The 26052-nt window shown below is 34.0% G+C and overlaps 1 protein-coding gene across 1 annotated transcript in view; it reads left to right on the top strand.

Annotated features, from left to right (window-relative positions):
- Positions 1-26052, top strand: part of LOC150096409 (protein still life, isoform SIF type 1-like) — a 479324-nt gene that overhangs the window by 34837 nt on the left and 418435 nt on the right. Inside the window, exons 2-6 of the mRNA XM_090409055.1 lie at positions 697-878; positions 5851-5969; positions 9585-9650; positions 11533-12646; positions 15023-15121. Of these exons, the coding sequence (XP_090265181.1) occupies positions 697-878; positions 5851-5969; positions 9585-9650; positions 11533-12646; positions 15023-15121 (1580 nt within the window). The remainder of the gene's footprint in view (positions 1-696; positions 879-5850; positions 5970-9584; positions 9651-11532; positions 12647-15022; positions 15122-26052) is intronic.

Raw genomic sequence — 26052 nt, 5'->3', positions numbered from 1 at the left:
ATGAATTGGAGACACGAATATACGAAATCTCCTTAGACTTGCTATTCTTCGCATTTCAAAGACAAGTTAACAGTTCTTTGATTTCTTAATTTTGTTCTGCACTTTATTTTTATTTCCCCTGCTTTTATTTTAATATGTTTATCCCATTCGTTTGTCTTCTAATTTTCACGTAGTTTTTTTATCTCTTTTTTCGTTATTCTAAAATTATTGCAGAACTACGTTCTATTCCTCTCTCTCTCTCTCTCTCTCTCTCTCTCTCTCTCCATTCATATTACAAAATCCTATTTTATCATGCTGTATAACCCACACCATGCTTTCTCTTTATTTCTATACTTTATTTGCCTCAACGTTTTTTTCTTATCTATGTTTTATTTTTTCTCCTCATTGTCTCTAGTATTTTATTTTGTTTTTCTTTATGCCTCCCTCTCTCTCTCTCTCTATTATATATATATACTTACGTATTTCACATATGTTTATACTCCCTTCTTTCATTGTTGATGTCTTAATCATTTTATTTTCTACTCCTATTACACTCTCTCTCTCCCCCCCTCCCCCCTCTCTCTCTCTCTGTGTGTGTCTCCCTCTTCAGATTCTCTCCTACTCTTCTTTCACTTACTCTCTGCTATCTCATTTTCTCTTTTCATACTCTCTAATATTGATCTAACCACCTAACATAGTTTGACCTTTCCGCTGCAGGCTTTGGGCGGAAGTGTTCCACGTCAGCTCTACCAGTGGAGCTGTCAGGTGGCAGCAGGTGTCGGAGGACTTGGTACCCGTAAACATCACATGCATCCAGGATTCTCCCGAATGTGTCTTCCATATCACCGCCTACAATTCCCAGGTGGAGAAAATCTTGGATGTTCGTCTGGTACAGCCAGGTAAGTTCAGTGACTTCTGCAACTTGTCTTTGTGTGGAGCACTGAAAAAGAAATGAGTTACTCAGCAAATTACAAATGTATTGTGTAATACAATCAATGGATTGCAATAAATAATGGATGTCACAAATGATCCATCTCCTTCTTCTTTAGGATTTGGATCAAACTTTAGTTAAATGTAGTTCACTGAGCAGTATATTATATCATTTAAAAGTGTTCCTATTAATCCTTAATTACAATTCCATACAATACAATTGCTGATATGGTCATACAATTCCGATGTCGCATTGTAAGCTAAACTTCATCGGGGCGAATTTACAGTATCATTTATATACTATACTATACTATACTGTCATTATCACAAAATCATAGACACCCGAATTACAACAAATCAATCACATAGTTCACAATAATCATACTCTATAATGAAGAATATATTCTTCACAAAAACATTTATTGTCTTCATCATATAAGTAAAGTGGATATTAGATCTAGCATTATTAGATCCAGCGTTATTTTAGTAATTTATTGTCTTCATTTTAAACGAATTTCTTCTTGAATGTGAGCTATTATATAGTATATTACATACGCCTGCAGTCAGTTACAATATGCGTGCAATGCACTTTGACTACTTTATGGTGCTTCTGATGCGCGCGCATACACATACACACAGAAGCGAGAGAAGAGAATGGAAAGAAAAAGAAACAGAGAGAGAGAGAGACAATTAAATAAAAATATTTTAGATAAGAAGCGATAAAAAAAGACAAGAAAATAAGTGCAGAAGTTATTCGTCTTTTTTCTTAGTTTTGTCTTAGCTTCTCTCGTTCATTATCGTGCTGCTTTCTTTTAATCCTCTTGAGCATTTCGTCTTCTGTCTATCTGTTTCATATCTCCAATCTCTTTTTCTAGTTTATTTCCCTTTTTCCCTATTAATCTTCTCCATGGACTCACTCTGTCGTTCCCCTCAAACTGCATTCTCATCCTCCTCCCCCTCTCTCTCCCCTCCCCTCCCCTCATAAATCTGTTTCCTCCCTTAATCTATTTCCTAATTTCTTCTTTTATCTACATCACTTGACTATCCTGTTTTCTGTTTTCACTATCCTTTGAAATCTATTTCTTTTGCTCATCAACTTCTCTGTCCGAATCAGTTTTATTTTTAAATCTCTTTCTCGATATTTCTTTTTATCTTTCTCCAAATATTATTTTGCTATCTACTTCTATCCCTCTCTCTTTTTATATGAATCCCATGCACCAAAGGTTGTAAACTTATCATAGTAAACTATTATTGGACTAAAGTTTGCAAATCCTGCTCTGAATATATTGCATATTTTTCATGTTTTATTTTTTTAAGCCACCTCGTGTCCAAGTGGATTGCAAAAGGTCATCAGTACACAAGGCGGTAGTCTAACTATCGGGTGATGAAAATCATCTCCCACTCAAATATTTGTTAGGCAGCGAACGCTGCTCTACCCAATATGCTAACTAGGTTGGCTGATTTTACTTTAATTTCCTCATCTCTTCTATTCTTTCTATCACTTATCTTTTTCCTTTCCTGAGGGGGAAAAGTGGGATAAAGAAAAACAAGAGGAAAAGCAAAACACGAACGATTCCGAAGAATATGGAATAAAGGGGAAAAGAAAAGAGAAATGACGACTTTAAAATTATGGGAAAGATTGAGATAAATAAATGAATAGAGCGAAAGAAATAAGATCTCTTCATGATATTATTTCTCTCACTCTTATAAGAGAGAAAATGACGATTGAGGGAAGCTAGAATCAGGGCGTAACAAGCAAAACAGAAAGAAAGAACTTTATAGAGAGGTATAAAATAAAAAACAAAACAGGAAAGAAGGAAAGAAAGGTGCCATGATGAAATGTGAAGACAGACATGGAGAGAGAGAGACAGCCGGAGGAAAATAAAGTATAAAAATTAATCGTAAATGGTAAAGAAAGATAGAGAGAAGAGGAATGAAAATAGGTACAAAGAAAAGAGAAGAGAATACAGATAGGATAAAATGATAGAATAAAGAGCGGGGGGGGCAAAAAGACAAGAAAGATGAAAGAAAATAGAAGAGAACTGTATGAAACGAACTGTTATCAGGAGACAAAGAGAGACCGAAAGAGAAATTCAGAGGAAAATGAGACAAATGAAAGAGCGATAGAAGGAAAGAGTCTAGGAAACTACTATACGATCCAAATATCTGGATGATCTAGAATCCAAATAATTCTGTGGACATCTTCTACATTTTTTATGTGACTCCCACCTACAAAGATTGTAAATCCATAGTACATTACGGGTTTCATTTTTATTTTATTTATACATAATCCGTAAACTTTAGAGACCAAACGTGGAACTTTTTCAGCCACTTCAGGTCTTCAATAAACAGAAATCTGTCTCACGTCGGGCAATGAAATTTATTTCTTACCTAAAGACAATTTGTAAACATCCATGTCCATAGCGTGATTTAAACCCGCTGCCTGTTGGTGAGAGAACGAACAGACTAACCACTTCGCCAACCACAGCAGCCAATTTATAAGCGTCCAAGTTTGACTTCCTTCTTTCCATTTCCTTTTACATAACATCTAAATCATTCATTGACTCCATCGTAATTAGCAATTCTCTAATTTCATAACATTCCGAAAGAGTTTTTCTGTACGTGTTTACTGTTTTTATGGAAATAGGCCAAATTACTTTCACTGAAAGAACAAAATTGTAATGATTAAAAACATGACAATGTTTTGTTAGTTTTTTTTAATTTTCGTTGACCTCAAACGATAACACAGAGGATGACAAAAACTGAAATTAGTGTCTTAGCGTAAGAGATTATTTCATCCTTTTGTAATCAAAAACGCGCATGTTTTGTGCGATGAAAAAACCCACATTACTGCGAGGAAAACTCCTCCACTTCCGTATGAGATTCGGTTAACTCACCTTTAGTCGAAGAGACCAATAAAAGTCCCTCACGTCACTGACGGGAATGGGACCAAGCTCGTTCTGACCAAAGGGCTTTATCTGTACCGACTGAGCTACCGAGGTTCGCTGACTTCAGCTTATACAAACTTAATTTCTGGTATGAGCATCTCCAGTATAAAAACTCTTGTCACTGCGAATGTTTCCGCTACGCTAAAAATAAAGCTCAAAACAAAATGACAGTCAAAACCATATAAAAAAATATTCATCCAAATACTTTGTTGACCAGCTTATCGTATAATATAATGTGACAGTTCTTTTATTCTTTGGTTCTGATTCTAATATTGAGAAAGTATTTCTACGCTACATTATTATTACTGCATTTATATCGACATTTTTTGTAATACTGTATTTGTATTTTGACCCTGATCATGACGTGGAGGTTAAAGTTAAAGTAAGCAGAATTCATCCAATGACGTTCGTTTTTTTTTATATTTCTTATCCTTATTTTCCATAGTCATAGTCCTTACTCTTAACTGTCTTAAGGAAGTTTGGTTTAAATTTCATAAACTTAAATAATATGTACACAATTATTGACATCCTATAAATGCACGAATTATGAAATATACTTGAAGTGCATTACCAGATCTACTAGGGAAAAAAATGATAATTCATGTAGTAGTTTGCTGTCTGAAGCTCAAAGAGATAGTGGGGTTGTCACAATTTTCCAATTAATTCCCGAGTGTCACGTGTTCTCTTGCTTGGGATGGCAAAGCTATCGGTTATAAATACTGTGGTGAACGCATGGGAATATTATGTCACTAGCTTCTGTCTGTAGTTCTGAATTATGATACCAATATAGTTGTGTATTATTTATTATTTATTTTTTTATTAAGATTTACTTTACTGTAAACCTTGTGTTTGCATTTTCAGTGAGCATGCGTATAAGGATCTTCTTGTGCAAATCCCCCAACCTTTTTTTTTTTTTTTTGAAAGAGACTTGCTATAGTCATTTCTATACACGACGGTCTTTTATACCTCACAACAGGGTTTTATCCTGTCATCAGTAATCCTTTAGTATCTAACATACCACAACGCATCTCTATTCACATGCACAAAATCGATATGTGGTCAGTTTTTTTTTTTATAACCTAACTGGGATGGGCAGCAAAGAGAAAATATCGAGTTGAACTGCAACCTATTATGTATCTGGCACACGCGAAAACGCATCTGTCAAATACAGGAGATTGATTATAAAAGAAATAGTCCCAGTCACAAGAGTGTAATGAAAATAAGAAAGGGAATTTGTTGTTGCAGGATACAAAACGAAATATATTTGAATTCTCCCGTTCTCATCCTCAAAACAGTTTTAGATCAAGTTTAAATGGTATTCTCAATCTTTCCGCATTCAAAACAAAAGAAAAAAATTACTGGCTAGGGATTTACAAAATTGTTAAAATATAAACTGCAAACATTAACTTTGTAGAAGGTTAAAAAAATTTCAAATTCTACAAAGATAAAATGCTACTCTAAAATCCCTTTTATAGTAAATGCAGACCGATAGGTGATTAGTTTTTATTTTCATAATATATAAATTATTAATTAATAACATATGTAAGATTTTTCTGTATAATATGAAAATTTATGCATGCCAATAACCTGCTTTTTTCTTTTGTAACTTTTTCATCTAATTGATATATTCGCAGTAATTAATTTTGTTGTTCTTTTAACTAGTTTTTATGAGACACTCATTAATTACCTTTGCTTTAACAAGATATTAACATTTTTATAGTAGCTTATATTAACGTATGACAACAAATAAAATATTGAAATAATGCTTAGAAATATGAGTACTGGTTTTTCTCATAGATTTTTAAATCACACGGGAAAAGAAATAAAGAACTAGGTCTGCATCTTCTCACAGAATGTTCTGTGAGCTTAGAGCGTATAAAGATAATATAGCTTCAGATTTTTATTACTAATATTGTTTTGTTTACGTTTTATTTTTACACATTTTATTAATGACAAGACTTAAAATTCTACTTCTTTTTCTTTTTTTTTTCAGGTACCAGACTAGGCCAGGCATCAGAATGTTTTGTATACTGGAAAGACCCAATAACTGGAGATACGTGGGGTTTGAATTTTACATCGCCTGTGGATGCCAAACAGTTTCGGGAATGTTGTGTAAGACCATTCCAAGCTTATTGTTTATCGCATTTATAAACCTATTGTTTATAATCATTCATATTAACTAAAATTACTAAAATGAATAGATCGGTTATATTTTGTAATTATTTTCCCATATACATCGGTGTTCTGTTGCAATCAGACCCCATTTAACTAAAACTAGTTCCTCATGAGAATTACCAATTATTTGATTTAGTATTTAAAGATTAATGAGATTGTTCTGTTCAAAAGAATAAAAGCACATTATTTTCGTATGTTCGGTGTTGTCAAGAGGACATACTGGAGTCTTCTCGACTAATACTGTGGTGATACAATCTCTTTTATTGTAGGACTGATTTTAGTACTTTTGATGTCACGTGAATGCATTCGATATTTATGAAAAATTTCCAAAGAGTGTACAAAAATACTTTAGAGAAAAAGTATTAGAACCAAATTCATTAATTATGTTATTTATAAAAAATATTATTTAAAAATTATTTTGTTATTATTTCTGGTTAAAATATTTCGCTATCATATTTTAAATTTATGTGAGAGTTTTACGTAGCATCGAATCCACCGTACGAATTTTACGTAAGTTGAAGTATTATTAGGCTTCATTATTTACCAAAAGTTATTTTTAAGATGTCTCAAAATGCGAACTTTCGGTATTTTAAGAAATGTGGATAAAAAACAATAAAAAAACTTGTCCATTGCTGAGAATGCAAAAGCACAGTAGAGAAACATGTCTATTTATTTAAATATAAAACATTAATGACGACAATTTTTTACTAATCCAATTTTTCCCCACTTTAGAAAGCTCTCTCTCTGTTAAAATCACCTGAGTTGTTTACCGGAAAAATCTAAAATGTCACGCGCCAAGTCTCATATGAATGCCAGCAAGCTGCTAATGTTTACATTTTAATTCCCTCTACCTACCTACCTACCTGGCACTCTTGTACAAATGTGGCTAGCTCCCCTGCAATTGCAGCTTCTCTGCTTGACTTCAGAGTATTGCAGTGGCTTGTTTATTTAGTAGTTTCTCATTATCTCTGGTTTCTAAAGTACATAGCAAGACTATATCGGATACGTTTCTCGCAGCTGTATAATTACAAACTGAGGCTGGTAGACAATTTAATCCGAAATTTATCCAGAGAAGCACTATCTACGGCAATAGTACGATACCCTTAGGACACACACAAACACTACAACACGTCACGCACATTTAATGGGGGTTACCGCGTAGTTTCATTAGAGGTGGAAGATCCTAAACATATGAAGTTTACAGGAAATATGTGCTAAGTATGGTGAGTAGCGAAAACATATTCCTATAAACTGCATATGCTTATGATCTTTTATGTTAACATAGCTTTCTAGCATTTGGAATATCCCTTTAGGAGAAGCTAGCATTTATATAATTGCTCTACGTTTACCAGTTATTTTCATTAAGTGTTTATGTTAGTTGATGCAATATTCTTCTGTTAGATGGCGCTGCGAAAGTTCACACTTAATATAGAGAACTACTGGTAGTAGTTCTCATCAATGTAACGATTAAAAAACTTAAAGCAATTTGAAAAATTCTCATTATTTTCAGCGATGAAAAGTTTTATTGATAAAATCAGCAGTTATTATTAATTTTATTAAAGAAATTACAAATTTGTAATTTTCGTTAATTATACCACTTACCGCCAAAGGTAAGTGATATAATTAACTATTTTATACTTTTTTTTTTACATTGGAACGAAAGTGAACTAAAACAAATTCAAAATAAAAGAAACTATTTGAAATACGTAAGGTGAAGTAACTTAAAATAAATTTCAATATTGCATAACGATACGCACTAAACCGGCCTTCCCCCATGAAAAATATGTGCTCATTTATGCTCATGTTGGTGTCACCTTCTTGTTTGTTATCCAGGAAATTATAAATGTTTTTCTAACCTTTCTGCACTCAAGTCAGGAATATATCACAGGATTCCAAATATTATCGGGCGAAATACCGTGATTGTTTTTTATTGAAAGTATTGAAAGTACTGATCTCACGAGCAAGTGCAGAGCCTCTTTACTTTTCACCCAACAGGCAGGCATTAGGTTCATTCCTATTATGGAATAGATGTTTTTGAATCACTTACTTCTAGAAGTTCTAAAACGAAAGAGACCGATTTATTTAGCCTGCCTCTATCCCATCCATGGTACTAATTTGATATTAATTAAAGGCTTTGGGAGAGTATTATCATAAAAGCATATGTAAATTACTGTGAAAATAGCGTATCATATCGATTATTAAAGGCTAATTGTTTAAGTTAAAATTTTGGTGTTAGCCTTGAACATGTTTGATGTTATCCTTGCTTAATGACCTCTGCATATGAAAATTTAAATTTAGTTGAAATATGCATTGAGTTTCTTGAGCTCGAAATTTATTCAGTTCATGATGTGTCGATCATTTTAATGATTTTAATTTAGTAAATGTTTCAAATTACAGACATTATGTGATTCCAAACATTTTTCTATTGGTAAATAAAATAAGTGTGATAAAATAAATATGTAGGAGTGCTACAGTTGCATTTTATCACAACTATATAAAATTTCAAATCATTTATTCTTTTAGGACTTGAATACGAAAAGCTACTTGTTTTTTTTAAATAAAATAAAATAAAAATAAAGTGAAATAAATACTAATCGGTACTGATCTGGAGTCCGATTACTATCACAAGAGAAAATTATGAGAATTAGACTTCATTCAGCCATCACTTATTACTATGATAAATTGAAAATTATCACTAGGCATTTTATTCAATATATTGCAGTGACGAACATTTCCAGCACATCCACCTCTCCCTGACGTTCAGTGATCTGTTATAGCTAAGTAACCTGACTTCATGTAATCCCATTTGATGTTGTGATAAGGCGACAAATCCTATTTGCACAGATTGCTATGGTTGTAGTTGTATTCTCAAGCCAGTTTGTCTTGCTAGATGATAAACTTATCGCCTCCAGTGAGATCGACTAACTCATCTTCATCCGAAAAGCCATGATAAAAAGATTCTTCACTTTCTAGACAGGATTCTAATCGTGGTCTTTGCAGCCAAAGGTCGTCTTCGTTATCGACTGAACCATAACATCTCCCGTCTTAGAATATATAAATGACAGATGAATTCACTTTACTTTTTTCCTGTTTTCTTCGGCATTTGCAAAAGTTTATATCCATGAATGACTATAGGCAGTGAAGTTGTTCTTGATATACCTTTTATTTTCTTAAAAATCGGAAATGATGTTGGTGGAAGTTATTTTTAGAAAAACTCCGTTAATTTTCATCAAGTGTGAAAAATTTTAAATGTCATTTTTTTTGGTGATATGTACCGATAGTTGATAGTGCTGGAAGAGTATGGATCATGATTAAATGATTAGCAATGTTATCATTAAATTATAGTAATAATTAAACGAATAATACTCGTGAGTAATTGTAAAGTTAAAAGCCTTAAATTCACAATTTTTTGTACTCGTGAAATTCTCGAGTACACGATAGCATCATCGTAAATTAAGTAGTTATTTTTAGGTTGCTGATAGTTAAGAAGAAAGAAGTATTTTAACTTTGGCCCAGAGTGAGCAAGCTAATTCCTGTGTTTTCTGTATTTAGTCTCCGGACTTCAAGTTCTCAAGAAAGGCTTCTTCCTCCTATTCCCTCAAACTGGAACCGCCAAAGGTAAGTGGAATTATTAGATTGCAGATGGCTTCAATTTTGCTTTATTAGAAGACATTTAAATAGTTACGTTTAATATATGAGGACGTTTACTTTAATAATAGTTAACTATCTATATACCTGTATGTAAATATCTGCTCCTATTATTAGATAGAGATTCGCAAAGGTGCATGTATGTGAGACTTTAACATTAACTACCTGAATAATGATGTATGTGATGAAATGTTGTTAACAATTTCTGGAAGGATGCAATAAGCACTTGTCGCCTTTTTAAGTGTATCCAATAATCAATTCACATTATCAATGAATCTGCTTTTGTTTTAACCAAAATGTATTGTGGTGCTCCCATTTCTGAAACAACAAAATTGATGCTGCAACTTCCAGTGTCATCTTTTATGTAGGACTATCAGATTTTAGGCTCCCATATTTCAATTCGTCTTATAATTTATTATAATAAATATATGATGCAGTTTTTATTAGCATATGAATATATTTTATACGAAATATGGAATGATGTTAATATTTTAATTTCTTTTTTGTTTTGTAAACTGTAGCGAGCATTTCAAATAGTTATCAACCAAATTCCTTATGATAATATTGGTAATTTTCAATGATATTTTTTTAAAGAAATGATAAATTGTCATCCAATGATTATATGTCCGTAAAATCTAGTAGTTCGAAAATACAGTTAACTTAAAATTAATAAAAAACATATTTTGTAAAGTCGCTATTATTATTTTTCATTTAGATTTATAAATACTGAAGTACATATTACAAATCAGAATTAGCTACTCAATAAAAAGCTTTTGTGTGTTCAGAAATAAATGTTCGGTGCACTGAAGAGATTGGTAATTCCTAGCATGAGGAGCTGGTTTTAGAATTCCCCTAGCATGTAATCTACCCCTTTGTCAATAGCGCCATATATTCTTTTTTTTTTTTTTTTTGTACATTCATTCTCTTTCAGTGACCTTGACATGCCAATTGTTTTCACGTTTGATTGATGTCCTAACACAATATTTTCTTTAAAGATCAACATTAAAAATAATAATAAAAAAAACAAACACTTCAGATGAGTTTATTTATTAGGCACAGTTTAACGTATCTTAAAGAGGTGCTGAACTTGTAATAAAACTTGAAAACAAAAACAAAAAGATATCAGTTGGTTGATTAATCACATTTTAATAACTACCAACTTGAATTTGGTTAATATTTTAAATCGTTGAATGTGTAAACGCCATTTGTTATTAATCCCAATAATAAAAATACGACGAATATGATCTTTCATTTTTCTGTTATATTCTTTGGTAACCAATTCCAAGATCACAGTTAATTTTACATTTTTATTTTTATGAATATTTAATTTAATTTTTTTAAATTTTTAATTTTTTCATCTCATGATAAAATTAAATCCTTTGAAAATTGAAATTGAAAATCCCAATGGAAAATTCTTTTAATATTATATTATTTCTAACATTTTTATACCTTTTCTTATTTTTTTATAAATTATGTCCGTTTCTTATTTTGAAAAATCAAAAAACTGTTTTACAACCCTTTTTAGTATTTTGATTTTAATTCCTTTCAAAAACATTCAGATTTCATTTTTAAGTGGAAATCAACTGTATAAATTGATGGATTTCGTTTTACCTGATTGGTTTTCATCTGTTTCATTTAAAATATATTTCTTTTTCATCTACTTTATTCTACTGTGGTATATTTTGAGTAAAAAGAAATCAGTTTTTGTCTTTGAATTTAAGAGTTTAATTTATTTAATTTATTTTGATTTATTTGTTTTGTTTGTTTATTTCATTCTACTGGATATTTATTTATTTTACTCCCGCTGATATTTACTGAATATTTTTATGTTTTTTTTTTTAATTTCTAGCAGCAGCAGAAGCTCAAAGGCAAGCGAAAACCCCAATCAACCCCCAGTTCTCCCTCAAGGGGAAGAGAACCCAGATGTACTTGTATGGCGGTGGAAAACCTTCATCGAGGTCGCAACGGTCGCGTTCGGTATACGGGTTCCGCTACACTTCCTCGGACACAAGAACAACTGGAGGAGGAAGAAAAAACTTTCTACGAAAGGGGCCGCCTCTCAGCCCACCCTTCGAGCACTTCCGTTTACGACAACGTTGGTTCTTCTCTCCGACGTGGAACACCCCTTCCGGGCACCGTAAAACAAACCAGAAGCGATATCAATTTGACCACTGCAGGTCATGATCCCGCGGGATTGTCTCGGATGGAGCAGGCTCGAGCCCGATTTGCTCAATCCAAGAAAGAGGAGACCAAAAGCATCGACTGTGGCATGATGGCTTCGGGTCGTAGAGAATCAAATGCCAAAATCCAGGAGATTCAACAACAGACTCGAAACAAAAGTAAAAGTTCGGACAATGTCTTCGAGAGGGCGCATCAGGGAAGTGTTCGAGTGCAAAAGGAGCCTGCAAGTGCGGAGAACAGTGGAGATGCCATTAGCTTGGATAGCAACACCCTGAAAAGGATGCTTCATCCTCTTCCGGCTACCGCAACAGTTCATAGTGCATCGGATGCCAAGCTCCACCAGAGGGAAGCCAAAAAGCCCGATCGAGAAAGTAACAAAGAACGGGGTGGATCCTCTACTCGCGCAAGAGGATCTCGCAGTTCTAATGCGGGAGGACGAGGAAGGCCCAAATCAGAAATCAGCCGCAAACGCAGTCTTGAGCGCAAGATGAGTTTGGAGATTCCTGACACTGATCACTCACCTCCGTCAGACAATCTTCTGTACGACAACTTGTGCTACGCGACAACCCCCAGCTCAAGCAACGATAATAGCGACGCTCCCAATCTAAGTTCCGATGAGGGGACGGGAAGTCATGGGATTATTCGCACTCCCAGTTCGCCCACAAGCAAGCTACTGATGGAGTACGAAATGCACCTGAGGAATGCACTAGCCAGAGGCCTCGATGCTGAGAGTTACAGTCTACACACTTTCGAGGCTCTGCTCACTCAGAGTATGGAGAATGTTGGTAAGTGAGACAAATTTGCATTTTCTTCGTTATTACGTTAGTGTTTTAACATACTGAAAAAAAATAGATTAAACTGTTCGTTTCAAGGAACGTTTCGCACTTTCCTCCCATCTTCTTCAGGGAAAAAAACAGTAACGTTAACTAACACTTTAATCAAGGATTCCATCCACTCTTCTGAAGAAAACTAAAGGAAGATATCCTCGTTATAGAATATCTAGACTCTCATAAAATATCTTGAGTCTTGTAAGTTTGCCAAATCTCCGTAACTTCTATACATTGATCGCACTTACTTTCTCCTGAACAAGGGGTATTGATGGCATAATTACTTATTTAAAGAAAGGATCTGTCGTGAAATCTTTGGAAAGTGAGAGTCGCCCAAACTGATTAAATCACAGATGAAGTTTAGTGATGTCTGTGATATTGTTATAAACGATAATGATGGGATGCATCAGTAGATACTAGAAAAATTATGATACAAAGCCTGTAGATTGGATGAAAGAAAGTATGTGATAATACTTAAGAATATCAGCTGATTCATAAGTATCATTTGCTATCATTGAACATTTCTATTAAGAAATAAACTAATGATCCTAATAACACCTTTATGGCTATACACTATTGTGTTGGAGGAATCATAAGCAGTTTAAGGGCCAAATGGTTCTTGACATAAGAGTGTATATCTTAGTTTTTATTGATCAGAACAATTTTAAAACAAGCTGTAATTTAGATACATTTAAGAGCTTAGCATTGTGGAATTAAGAAATGACTTAAGCACTTGTTCAATAGAATATAATTGTTAGTGATATCTTTTAAATTAAGAAGTACAATCGTCCCATCTCATGCACCATTTTTAACCTTTGTTCCGTCAAAGTTGCAAGTTTTCCGTTTTATCATCTTTTTTTTGTGTGGACTGTTAGTATTTTACGCATTCCTAGGTAGCTCCCAAGCCACTTATGTCTATCTCGTGGGTTATGTATATTAGCTGCGTTATAGTTAAGAAATTCGAGAACAAAGCTGACAATCATGGATGTGAAACTTGGAAGCTAAAGAATTCTGACAAGAGAAGGTAGCTGCTTTTGAAATGTAGTGGTATGTAAGATGGTTAAGAGTCTAATATATTAAAAGGCAGAGTAAGAGATAGGTTCTTAATATATAGTAAAGTGCCTTGAAAAGGGAGAAGTGGCAGACCCTCCTATCTCTGCATGAGGCCAGAGATTGATGATGAAACAAGGAACTCCCACCCCTAACCTTGTTTCATCATATTCTATCCTTTCCTTTTCTCCAACAAAACTCTCTCTTTCACCTTCTTCACAACCCACCCTTGAAACCCGGGTTTTAAATTCACATGCCTTTATCTTATTCACAATCTCCTACGTCTTTATATCTCCACATTTCCATCTCCCCTTCCTTTCAGTCATACTTTAGCAGTAGTATAAAAATGTTTATCGCTATATGCCTGACTCTAAACGAACATCCAGGAACATCTTACGAAGATACGTCCAAAATTATTCCTTCCTTATATTCTCCACATATCTATGTCTTAAAAGCATCAATAATGCCTTGAAATTGAGTGAAAAGCCACTGACATCATAAAAGATACTTATTAAGAAAAATAGGCAAAATAGCCATAAAAATTCACACAGATTCAAAAACGATAGCGGATTATTTTAAGAGACCAACGAACAAAGCAAGAAAAGTTCAAGTAACACGATGAATATATATGGGACGAATTGACGACATAATAATTAGATGGCTAACAATTATATTCTATTTTCAAGTAATTGCTTAGTGATGTGATTTCTTCTATCTATAAAGAGAAAGTCTTGAACTTTGATCTAAGCTAAATATATTCTTTTAAAACTTCTGATTAATAGCAATTAAGATAATTTCTTTACTACAATGTGAATCAGCAAGATCAGCAAAATTAAAATCGGTTTATCCACGACTCGTCTAGTCATGGACTGCAATGTCTACCATTTTTGTTACCTATAATCACGTTAACATAGGAGCAAGGTCTCGCACAAGTTCCAGATCGATGTCAGAGGAGCTGCCGACTTAAAATATCATCTCATAACACAAGCAAAGACTTTAATTTCGCCTGGACAAAAATTCCGATTTGAGTTTGATATATTTTTTTAACCTAATTTCCACCTTATTTTTATAATGTTTCAATTCATACTGCGTATACATGGTTATAATTTTCTTTTTTGCTTTCATTTTATCATCGTCCTTCCTGTGTTTTCACTTGCTAGTAGCTTATTTGATTTAATATTCTCCCTACCTTGATATTATTATTATGATTTATTTGTGTAGCTGCCTTGGGTTCTCAGTTCCATTGCATGAATCCTTCGATGTTGCTTTTTTTTATTTATTTAGTTGCTTTAATGCGTGAGGTACATGTGGAGCTCGAGGAAGTACAGAAAGAGGAGAAAGCACTTCAGCAAGGAGGCGGAGACTGTGCCTGCATACGTTCAAGTGAGTATTTTGGTTTTGATATTGATGTGGGTTTACTGTTTGCAGAGCGTCTTGTATTTAAAAAACAAGACGCTAGGAAACAAATAGAAAATATATTACTGGGCCACGGGTGCTTAGAAAACGAATAATCTATGGCATTTAGATCAACCATAATATATAATTAATGTATGTACCCTAGTTGGTACACATACATTAATCAATCCCTAAATAAATATCCAATGAAAAGCCATGAAATATTAGTTATTCTGAATTAATGTCCCACAGATAATTTTTAAGATTAAGTTTTAATAATCTGTTTAAGGAAACAAACCATACAACTAATCGAATGAATTTTAGTATGATGCTTGTGTATAGTTAATGCGAGATCAAGGATTTACATGGATCGAACAAAAATCAACATTTTCTAATATTGATTTAAATATATTCAATCTGCATCAGTCCATTGCTGGACGAAGATCTCCCTGAATTTTCTCCACTATATTCTTTGTTTCAGCTTTTTTCATCCATTGCATGAGAAATCCTAACAATTTCTATCTCTTCAAACTTGGTTTTCCCCTTTGTCCATTGCCATCCATAGCGCATGTCAGTCTGTCTATTCAGTTTAATAATTTAGGTCATTTTGTGTTGTATTTTATCTTGCAATTGTCTAGTCCATCTCCATTTTGAATGCACGACGCAACTAACGATATTCTACACACTTCTTCTAGATCTTATGAAATGGGTGGGTGGGTGTCATACCGAACACATTCCTTTTCTTCTCATGGTAACTTTCAATTTGTGAAGCATATCATCAACTAAATTCCCGGTTTCACTGTTACAAGTGAGACACGCTGATTGAAAGCTTTCTTCTTCAAACTAATGAGAATAGTTTGAAGATATCTTTTATGCTCCCAAAAGCCGACCATCAGTATCCTTTTTATGTCTTCTATTTGTCCCACTTTAATTTTAACGATTTTTTCCAGATAAACATACGAATCTCACCTATCTACTCTATCTTCCATGGTGGCATTAATCGTTACTTTTGTTTTGTTTAAATGTATCTTCAACCTTATTTGACTGGACACGTGAGCTATTTCCCTTAACTTTATTTCTAGGTTTTCTGAATATTCTGCCAAGAGAACTATATTATCAGCAAAACATAGATGACTTAGAATCTTTCCGTTAATTTTAATTCCTCCATTATCATTTCAATTCACGAAAAACTTCCTCTAAGGCAAATGAGTTTGGGAAATATTGTATCACCCTGCCTTATTCCTCTATTTACTGGAAAATGTTCACTTTTATTAACGCACTTTAATAACAGAGTTGGAACGACTCTATATACTGTACAACAGTGATTATAGGATAGATGTCGTTTCGATGTAGCCAAGTGCACAAAAGCGAAACAGGAGGTTTTATTATATCCGTAGAGCCTCAGTAGATCAGTCGGTATAGACGAAGCCCTCTGGTCGAAAAGACCTGGGTTCGATTCCCGTCCAAGACGTGAGGAACCTTAATCAGGTCTCTTTCGATTAAAGGTGAGTTAGCCGGTGTCGTACGGAGGTAGAGGGTTTTTTCCACCCGGAAACTAGGGTTTTTCGTCCCTCAGAACAGGCAAACCGGCCCTGTGAACACACACGGATGTAGAGTCATAAAATACATACTTAATACCTCATTAGGAGGGCTCGCTCGATCAGTCCTAAAGGACAGTTGAGGATGGAGGGAAACCTCACATGAAATAAATAATAAAATTGTATTCGTGTGTCTTTGTCTTTGCTATAATTTTTCTATGTATATGAGCAATGAGAATTTTCTCTGTTTTAAACCAAGTGTGAAGAGTGTTGCCAAGCACTCAATCAGCCACTGTTTTTCGTCCACATTTCAACAACTCCACTTGAATTTCTTGTGGCAGCAACGCTTTGGTCGTTTTTTTTCTTCTTAATAAAGGTAGTTTCGTTTGAAAGTTTTCCACTTCTTGCGTGGGAAATAATTCCACCTATTTCACGGAAAATATTAATTATAGTACTGCTTAGGTTTTGATTAATCTCACTAAGGTCTTCTCCCTCTTTGGTCTCTGATTTCATTTGAAGGTTTTGATTTTTTTTCCAGTAAATTCCAGTAATCTTTCATACCTCTGTTCATTTCTCTTCCGCGATTAAAACTTTCTCATTGAATTTATGTTACTATTATATAAAAATAGGTTTTCACCTATTCTTGTATTTAAATCGCCTATGATAATTATATAAATTTTTTATTGTAATTTAAAGTTTCTTCTATTTTGGAATAAAATTATTATACTGCATCTGAGTTAGCTGACGTTCGGGCATAAACGTGTACAATTTTAATTCGATGTTTTGTTGAAATAGATCTTCCTATTTCTGATATTTGAGTTGTTGAGTTAAGATTATTGTTTAAGAAATGCTTGTGCTACGAGAGGTTTCAGTTAACATGAAAATATTTCGTTCGTGTAGATTATGTAATTTATTAATATTTTACGTATTAGAAAACCTATTCCACCGACGGAGTTGTTATTACAGTCAGAAGTATATAATAAAAGTCCATTCTATAGTTTAATTAGAATCACCCCTCTTTTTCGTGCTTCTGTGATTCCGATCACATCCTATTTATTTTTTCCAGTCTCTCACAATACTTCTTCCAAGCAACTTTCACCTAAGAGATCTATAATTGTAAGTACCAATGAATGTTCTTCTATTGCAGTGTTGTTCGCCCTTTTTTTTCTTTATGATATTATCATCTCTCTTATCCGATAGAGACCTCCTGGGAAAGTTTAAGCCTGGATCATCATTCTGACAGGATTTGTGTTATTTGTCAATGTCTGTTATGGCCCTGTGCTCTACGGCCTTTATTTATCGGATTTATAATCATAAGAATGTAGGCTGAAGTCCTCTTTTCCCACGCTGACCAGGCAGGCAAGGACTTCAGCCTACTAGGTAAGGGAGACCTGTGAGAGAAGGCAAACTTGTGTTGCACGGACGAAAAGAAATATTAAAATTGGAAAGATTCACATCTAACCTTCGAATACTTTAATATCACTGGACGGAGGAGTAATAGAAAAGAAAGAAGGTAATAAAACCTGTTACTCTTCTTTCTTTCTTACTTTCTAGCATAAGCTATCTCAGGTTCATCACTATCGTATTCACTAAAGTGAGCCCCCTCATTTATTAATTCAAGAATTAATTTCATTTGATTACTGATTCATGGTTAAAAATTAAGCAAATTGAAGAACTGCATGTTAGGTGATGATCTGTTCAGAAGCTCGCATTATTCTGATAGTTAATTCGAAAAGTGGAATGAGTTTTTCAACTAGAACTATTTTAAGCAATTAATTCAAGAACAAACATTTGCTAAGTAATTATCTGGGAGAGTAGCATCATGATCATTAAAAATTCATTTGAGAATAAAGTCTTAGTCTCGTAACACGTCAAATTATTTTGAGAGATTAATTAAGAAAATAAATGTACACATTTTCCACTTTGTCGTGTAGTACTTCTCCGGTAATTACTAATCAACAACTAATAAGCTTATAAATGAAGAACATGATTGCTTTTTACAAACTCAAACTTTTGTTTGTTTTCCGACACTTTGATTATTGGGAAAATTTGTAAGGAAAAGTTATGTTTTCTTGTGTGGAACATGACTGACTACTATTGATGGTGAAATAGCAAGGATCGTCAAAAAGTCTGGGTTTATTGAGAATAATAGATAGAGAACAAAGGTCGACCGCTGTCTTTTTCCAGTATTCAACCATTGGTATTCATGATAGCTCAGTCCGTATCTACGATGCTATATAAGTGGAAAGACCCCAGTTGGAATTCCACCTGGTATGTATACGAATAACCTTCATTCTATAATCTTTCATATGTGGAATTCACATATGTGGAGAAGTAGACCCAACCATCCCTCAACTTTACCCAGCAGTGGGGAATTCTGGTACTAGTCGGTGAACAATTATCTCGAAGAGTAACATTTTGAACGATTTCTTTTATTGCACGTAATAGAAAGGTTAATTTTAATTTCATTTTACTTAATCAGGTAAAATTAAAGGTAACTGATTCTTCGAGATGAAAGCCGCTCAGTGATGAACTCAAAAGTCAATTCTGTTTTGCAAACAATGCAAAAGCGCAATTTATGGCTATATATGCCAATCATACTAATTTGACTTATTCTTCTACGAGGAAAACAAATCCCGAAGCATTCACCTATGATCATATGTTCATACGATGTTTGTCGAAATATAATCCTTATGGGTGTAGAGATTTAAAATCCAAGAGACAACTAATTACATCCAATATCGATGAATGAGCGAGTAAAATACTTATTAAATATCTATTGAAGATTTAGAATTAAGTAATTAATTCAAGACGAAACCGTTGCTGGCTGAATTCAGGTTACTACATTATACGAGTAATCAATTTGTGATTTAACAATTAGCATCATTTTCGTAATTAATTTAGAGATAATAGAGGCCGGATCAGTTCAATCAGCAGGAATTATTTGAGGAATTAATTTGACTTAAAGTATTTATTTGTATACTCCATTCAACAAGGAGTATTAGTTCGTAGATTAATTCAAGAACGAGTTAGTTGGAGAAGCTCAACATGATTATTTTTGCCGTTAAATTAGAAACAAATAATTCTTCTTCTATAATCTGTTGAGCAATCAAAATTGTTCAAGTAATTGGTCAAGGAATTTACTGAAATTAATTGATGAACAAACAATGATTCCCGAATTTAAAATATTTCACAACAATAACGAATGTGTTGAATTATTGCCTTAACAAGTAATACTTGAAAATAAACAATCCACTGTATAAGCATTAATCATCATCTAATTACCTCATCAGGTTATTCCCTAAGCAATTGTTGCTTTATCCATCATCAGCTCTTCTCTTTTCTAGCTAGGGGAGCATCTAAGCTCAAGAAAAATCAGCTCTTCTTACTGACAATGACCAAATATGAATAATTCTGCCTCGCAGAAAGGTTTAAGTGGTCGTTGATGCAATTTCTGAAACCCGTAAAAGGCGAACGGAACTGCACACGAAATGTATGAAGGCTTAATCGACTTTCTTTTGGGTTTAGCATTTGCTAAACTACCTGTCAACCTGCCAAGGGAGACAAATGAACAATTGATTGGGATCTGGGGGGAGGATGTAGGAGTACACGCTCTGCTGCCAACAGCGACATGTAGTGACAAAGCATCACACTAGCTTGGAACGAATAACTGGAATTAAATTTATCGCGAATATTCGCACGTTAACTAAAGAATTGATTGGAGATGCTGGAAATGATTTATGGCTTTAAAATTCCAGTGAGGTGTCCGTAATTGATCGCAATTGTGGGAGGTTCTTTTTTGTATCGAATATAAACAGAACGAGTGAGAGGTACAGTGTGGAAATGAAACATTTAAAAAAACACACGTTTAATCCATGGCTTATTTTCATGCAGGTGAAATGTGGACTCCATGGTGGCATCTTTTCTGATTGCAAACGCCCTTTTTTTTTCTGCACGTCGCTAAGTGCTTTTCGCAGAAAACACAAACAAGAAATTAAATGGCCTCCCATTTAGCCTGCACGCTAAATGTGAAATGAAGCACAAATCAGTGATCTTTCTTCACGCTTAGCGCTGTGACAGTTCTGCTTGGGAACTTTAAACTATGTAAGCTGTCATGGGGAGAAAGGAGGATGGCGGATTTAAGCAGATGTCCGTGACAGTTGCCGCATCCTTGATTTATAACTAAAGGTTTTTAAATTACCACAATAATCCACTAGTCTCCTTTTCTTCGTTTTATTTCTAATTCAGTCTCTCTCTCTCTCTGAGTACTGTTATATATCACTTCATCTTTACATTTGTAATTAAATTCAACCTTTTTAAGAATACCTTCCTTTTTCTTTCTCTCTCTCTCTCTCTATCTATCTATCTCATTCATATATTTCTTTTTCTTCTCTTTTTTCCTTTATCTTTTCACTTTCTTATTCTTTCTTTTTCATCTCTCTAGCTTACCTTTTTTTCTGTATCTGAATCTGACCCTGTCTGTACCATCATTTCTAATTCCATTTCTTTCTTTTGTTAATTACTTTCGTTCATCCTCTCTGTTCCTTTCGCTCGGTCTTTCTCTTTCTATCTTTCCCTCTCTTTCTTTCATTGTGGTGCCTTTTTCTCTCTGTGGTTTCTGGAAATCATTCGATGTGAACAATGCACGGAATGGAAAGACCTTGGTTCAAATGCTATCTAGAAGACGAATTATGTTTTTTTTTAATTGCTGATGCGAGAGCCTCCGTTGCTCAGTCAGTGTAGACGAAGCCCTTTGGTCGGAAAGACCTGGATTCGATTCCCGTCAGTGACGTGAGGAATCCTTATCTGGTCTCTTTCGACGAATGGTGAGTTAACTGGTCTCATACGGAGGTAGAGGATTTTTTACACCCGGAAACTCGGCTTTTTCGCCCCCCAGAACAGGCAAACCCGTTCGGTAAAAACACATGGATTACAGTCATGAACACGTCCTAGCCACATGCCGTTTCTGAGCCCGGATAAAATTCGGTGGTTGGGGAAAGCAATGGTGAAGTACCCTGTAAAAACTCTCACAGGGAATACTTTGTGGGCAATGTCTACAACGTCACCTACGGTCGGAAACAACTGAAAGGGGAAATCAATATAAGTGCGTAGGCCTAATACGGAAGTCTCTCTCCAAACTTGTTATTTTTTAGCCGGCAAGAAAGTCAAAAAATATATAAGAATACGCGAACTTAATAAACACATTACACTGATCTCAGATTTAGGTGCCTTAGCTGTAATTCTTCGGTAGCTGTTTCTTTCTTTTTTATGCTTCAGTTTGAAGAACAATAAGCGTCTTTTGGTTGCAAAGACCAGATCTTGTGAAGAACGAAAAGAATATTTTCTTGACGTCTTAAAACCGAAGCTCAGTTAAAACTATATCTCATCCAGAGACTGAGAGAGGATAGAGTTACTCCCAGAAACCCGAAATGGCTACCACTGAATACGAATAATTGACATACAGTCTCGGATTGATACCACATGGTTTCAGCCACTTGTACATAGATTTTGAATAACTCTAGAAGAAAGAGTTATTCAAAAATAGAGGGAAAGAGTAGAAGAAACTCTTTTCACTCTTCTCTCTCTCTCACCCTTTTTGCTTTTCCTTCTTTCTTCTTGCTTCTCTCTGTATCTCTCTTCTTTTCCTCTTTTTTCGTTGCTTCTCTTTTTTCTTTTTTTCTCTCATACTTTCTTCTTTTTCTTCTCTCTCTCTCTCTCTCGTCTTTGATTATTTCTTTTCGACAGAAAAAACTTTGACCTCTGGATCTGGTTTTGCGATGAGGCGCACTCCAATTCAAAATCATCATTTCCAGTCACGTTTTCAACCTCCACGAAAAAGTGTATACTTCTCGGAGCACGTTTTTTCTTAAATAAATCACTGAGCTCAACTTCGAAGAGAGTGAGATTAAAGTTTAGCCCTTTTTGTTGGTTGCTTCAACTATCGAACAGCTAAATAAACATTGATAAAAGATGGCGCTGCTACGACTGCCTCTAGATCAGTACGGCTTCTTGCAAATGCTAAACTTAATCATTAGTAAGCGAAGCTCACAGAAAAAGCAATTTGGCTTCCCTCGATGACAATTTACTCTGATTTAAATTATCATTGCGTAGTAATGTATGTTATTATTATTAATAATGTGTAGTGGTATTTGTATGAATAACATTGGTATTCGGTTCTTGCTTAGTCAATTTAAAGGACTGACAAATCCTCAGCCTACTCTTTAATAATATTTAAATAATATTTTAATTATTTACTGATTAAATTAGACTAAGAAATCCAGTTTAATGATTACTAATTTAATCTACAAATTAATAAATAAATTATAGTAATTATTGCTGTCTTAAAATTTTCTGGTAGTCGTATCATCATCACAACCCTATTCTTCAAAACTTAATCTTCTTTTAACGAAAGTTGTTATCCCCTCAGTCTTTTAGAATTAACCAAGTTCTAGAAGACTTTTATGCGTTCTACAGCAGAGTAAACATTGTTTTTTTGTTCTTCAAAAATTAGTGATTAACTTTTCTTGGAAATTGGGAATCAACATGAGTAACGTCTCTTCGCGTGTATTGAGTGGTAACAACACAGCTGTTATCTAAGTTTGTGCGAACTCATCAGCTGTTTTATTCCATTCTTTAACAAGTTTCAAATACGGCAACCTTAATTCATCCTTTAGCCCTCCTGTTTACTGAAATATAATTACTCTTATTGTTCTTTTTTTTCCCATTATTTCTGTCAACTTGTACGAAAAGAAAAAAAAAATGTTTTTTTTCTGAGTTTATGTTTGTACATAGACTTCCAGATTGCTTTATTAAATCATGTCTTAGTCTATGCTAGGGCAATACATTTCCATTTAGCAAATATTTAATCCACTTTTCATATACACGAGGTCTGATCATAAAGCATTGAGACTTATTTTGTTTTTATTGCAAGCCAGCTCGATAACGATGTGTTTTAACTATGAGAAATCTTATTCTTACTTTAGTTAATTCTTAATTCTCCTAGCCTGTTCCTAGAATATTCCTACTCTTTACTGATATTTTAAGTAGAAGGCAATATACAATGTTCTGCAATAACTACAATATGCGAGAACAAGAAAATATTTTCATAAATTTTTACATAATGATGAAGCATATATGTAAAAGCGACAAGAGTGCAACCAAACTATATCAATTAACACAAAACTTATAATGATGGTGATGATGTAGGTGGTTGTGCAACTAGTTCCAGGAAAGACACCTCATTTAAAATAGCAATAAATAATAATAGAAATCTAGGTAAATCGAGATGCGTTCACTTTTCATTTAAATGTTTCAAGAGGGTTTAGGGGAATTTAAATATCGGTGACACTGTGAAGTATGTCTTGAAGACACACTTCATGATAAGTAACAATAAGTAGAATTCCAAATAGTACAATAAAGTGTGAAGTTAATAATGAATGGATATATGAATAGAACAGAGTACTGAATTTTGTCAGTAGCAATAATTGTAAAAACGAAATTTGTAGTCAGGTGTACTAAAGTTAGAAAAAAAAAGAGAATATTGAACATCGTTGGATTTACAGTTGAAGTAACTAAAGAGGTAAATGTCTGTTTTCCTGCCAGTTTTTCTATAGGAGTTAAAAACCTGCTGTTTCTGAATGAGGCCTGCTAACTAACCCTCACTCGAAAAACTCCTATAAAGGTTTATAAATTTTATAAATCTATTGCATTACCGGTTAGTTGATTAAAGAAAGGCTATCCTTATTCCACTGTTGTCGCAACTCACAACGAAAGACATTCTATGAGTGCACGTTATGGATAGTATCATGTTCTCTCTCCCTCTCCCTCTCTTGCTTGCTCGTTACAATTATCATTTCCCCATGCAAATTTGAAAATTTGCTATGAAATTTGTTTACGAAATTAGAACTTTGCTATCTTGACTAAAATATCATCTTCAATTATTAAATATTAACAATAGATTTTACCTGCAACATCGATGGCTGCTGGCTAATCAGAAGAGAATTTCCCAAGTGACCTATAGATCACTAAAGAATCTACTAAATCTAAATAAAAAAGCGAAGGAAAACCCGAACTTTATTTTCGCGTATCCTCTTGAGAAGATTGTATCATCAGATGCATCATCAACCTCATTCAGCTTTCTCTCTACAGAGACACACTTTGGCTCGTTTTCGAGATTATTGATTTAGCTAAGGGAATAATTAATGCCTTGCATATCTCATAGAATCTCAAGAGAAGTATAATTTTTGTTTTCTCGGCTGATGTTTTATTCTGAAATCTAGTATAATCCATTCTCTGCGTTGCTTTACCCAGTTGTGAGGATAAATGAACTTGTAAGATTAATTAGCCGGTCTTATATCGGGAATGTAGAGAATGTAACAAGAATATCTCTTACCTGCATATAACCTACATGGAGTTTGCATCCAAGTAATATAAGGAAGAAGGTGATAAATATACGGAGAGGTTCAGTCAGAGACCAAGATTTCATTTTTTAGCACATCTTCTTCCTTCCACGGTATTAGGCCTACCGGCCTTTTCCGGTCTCACACCATCTTTTTAGGGGTTTCCCATAAACGTCACCAGATTAGATCGCGCCCTGAGGCAAACAATTAAATATCGCCCCTGATGGATTATAAGACAAAAATATAAGAAAATCTTCAATTGCTATTTTGTTTTTATTACAAGAGAAACATTAATGCAAAACATTACATAATAATATTAATTAAATGTTTGCTCTACGGGGATATCGCACAATAAAACTGTTTTTAAGCTCTTCTAAATTTAAATTATAAGCTATGTCCGCCTGTATCGATATGGTTGCTACACCAATCAATATTTCCGGATCATTGCTGTTTGCAAATAATTTTTAATCAGTTTAAGCTTGGAAAAACTTCTTTCCACACTTGCTATGCTAACAGGAATTGTCAGCGTAGAGACTGCGCCTACTGCAATATGGCTGAACGAGCGCACTTATTAAACCGCGCCATGAGGCAGGCTGCCTCTATTGCTACACCCTGTCGACGGTACTGGGTCTTCCTCTACTTCTTTTTCCTTTTGGTTTATAATTTAGTATTAATTTTGGTAATCTTTCTAGTGACATTCTGTTTATATGTTGGATCCACTCGTTTCTGTAATTTTCTATTGTTTGTGAAATTGGTTGTTGTTGAAGTTCTTTTAAGACATCTGCATTTCTTTTCTTATCTAATTTAGTATAATCTGCAGTTCTTCTTTAGAAATTTCATTTCTGCCGATATTATCCTTTTGTAATCTATTTTCTTCATTGTCCATGTATCTTTCCATACGTTTTCGTAATACTTATTCCATTCCTTTTTACTTATGACGTCTCTGCTAATTTGTTTTTTGATTTCTTTAAGTATTTCAAGA

The sequence above is a fragment of the Typopeltis vanoorti genome, chromosome 19 (genome assembly GCF_054136105.1).
Source record: "Typopeltis vanoorti isolate ZY-2024b chromosome 19, IOZ_Tvanoo_1.0, whole genome shotgun sequence".
NCBI lineage: Eukaryota > Metazoa > Arthropoda > Arachnida > Uropygi > Thelyphonidae > Typopeltis > Typopeltis vanoorti.
The sequence above is the reverse complement of the archived record's forward strand: the minus strand, read 5'-3'. Positions and strand labels throughout refer to the sequence as shown.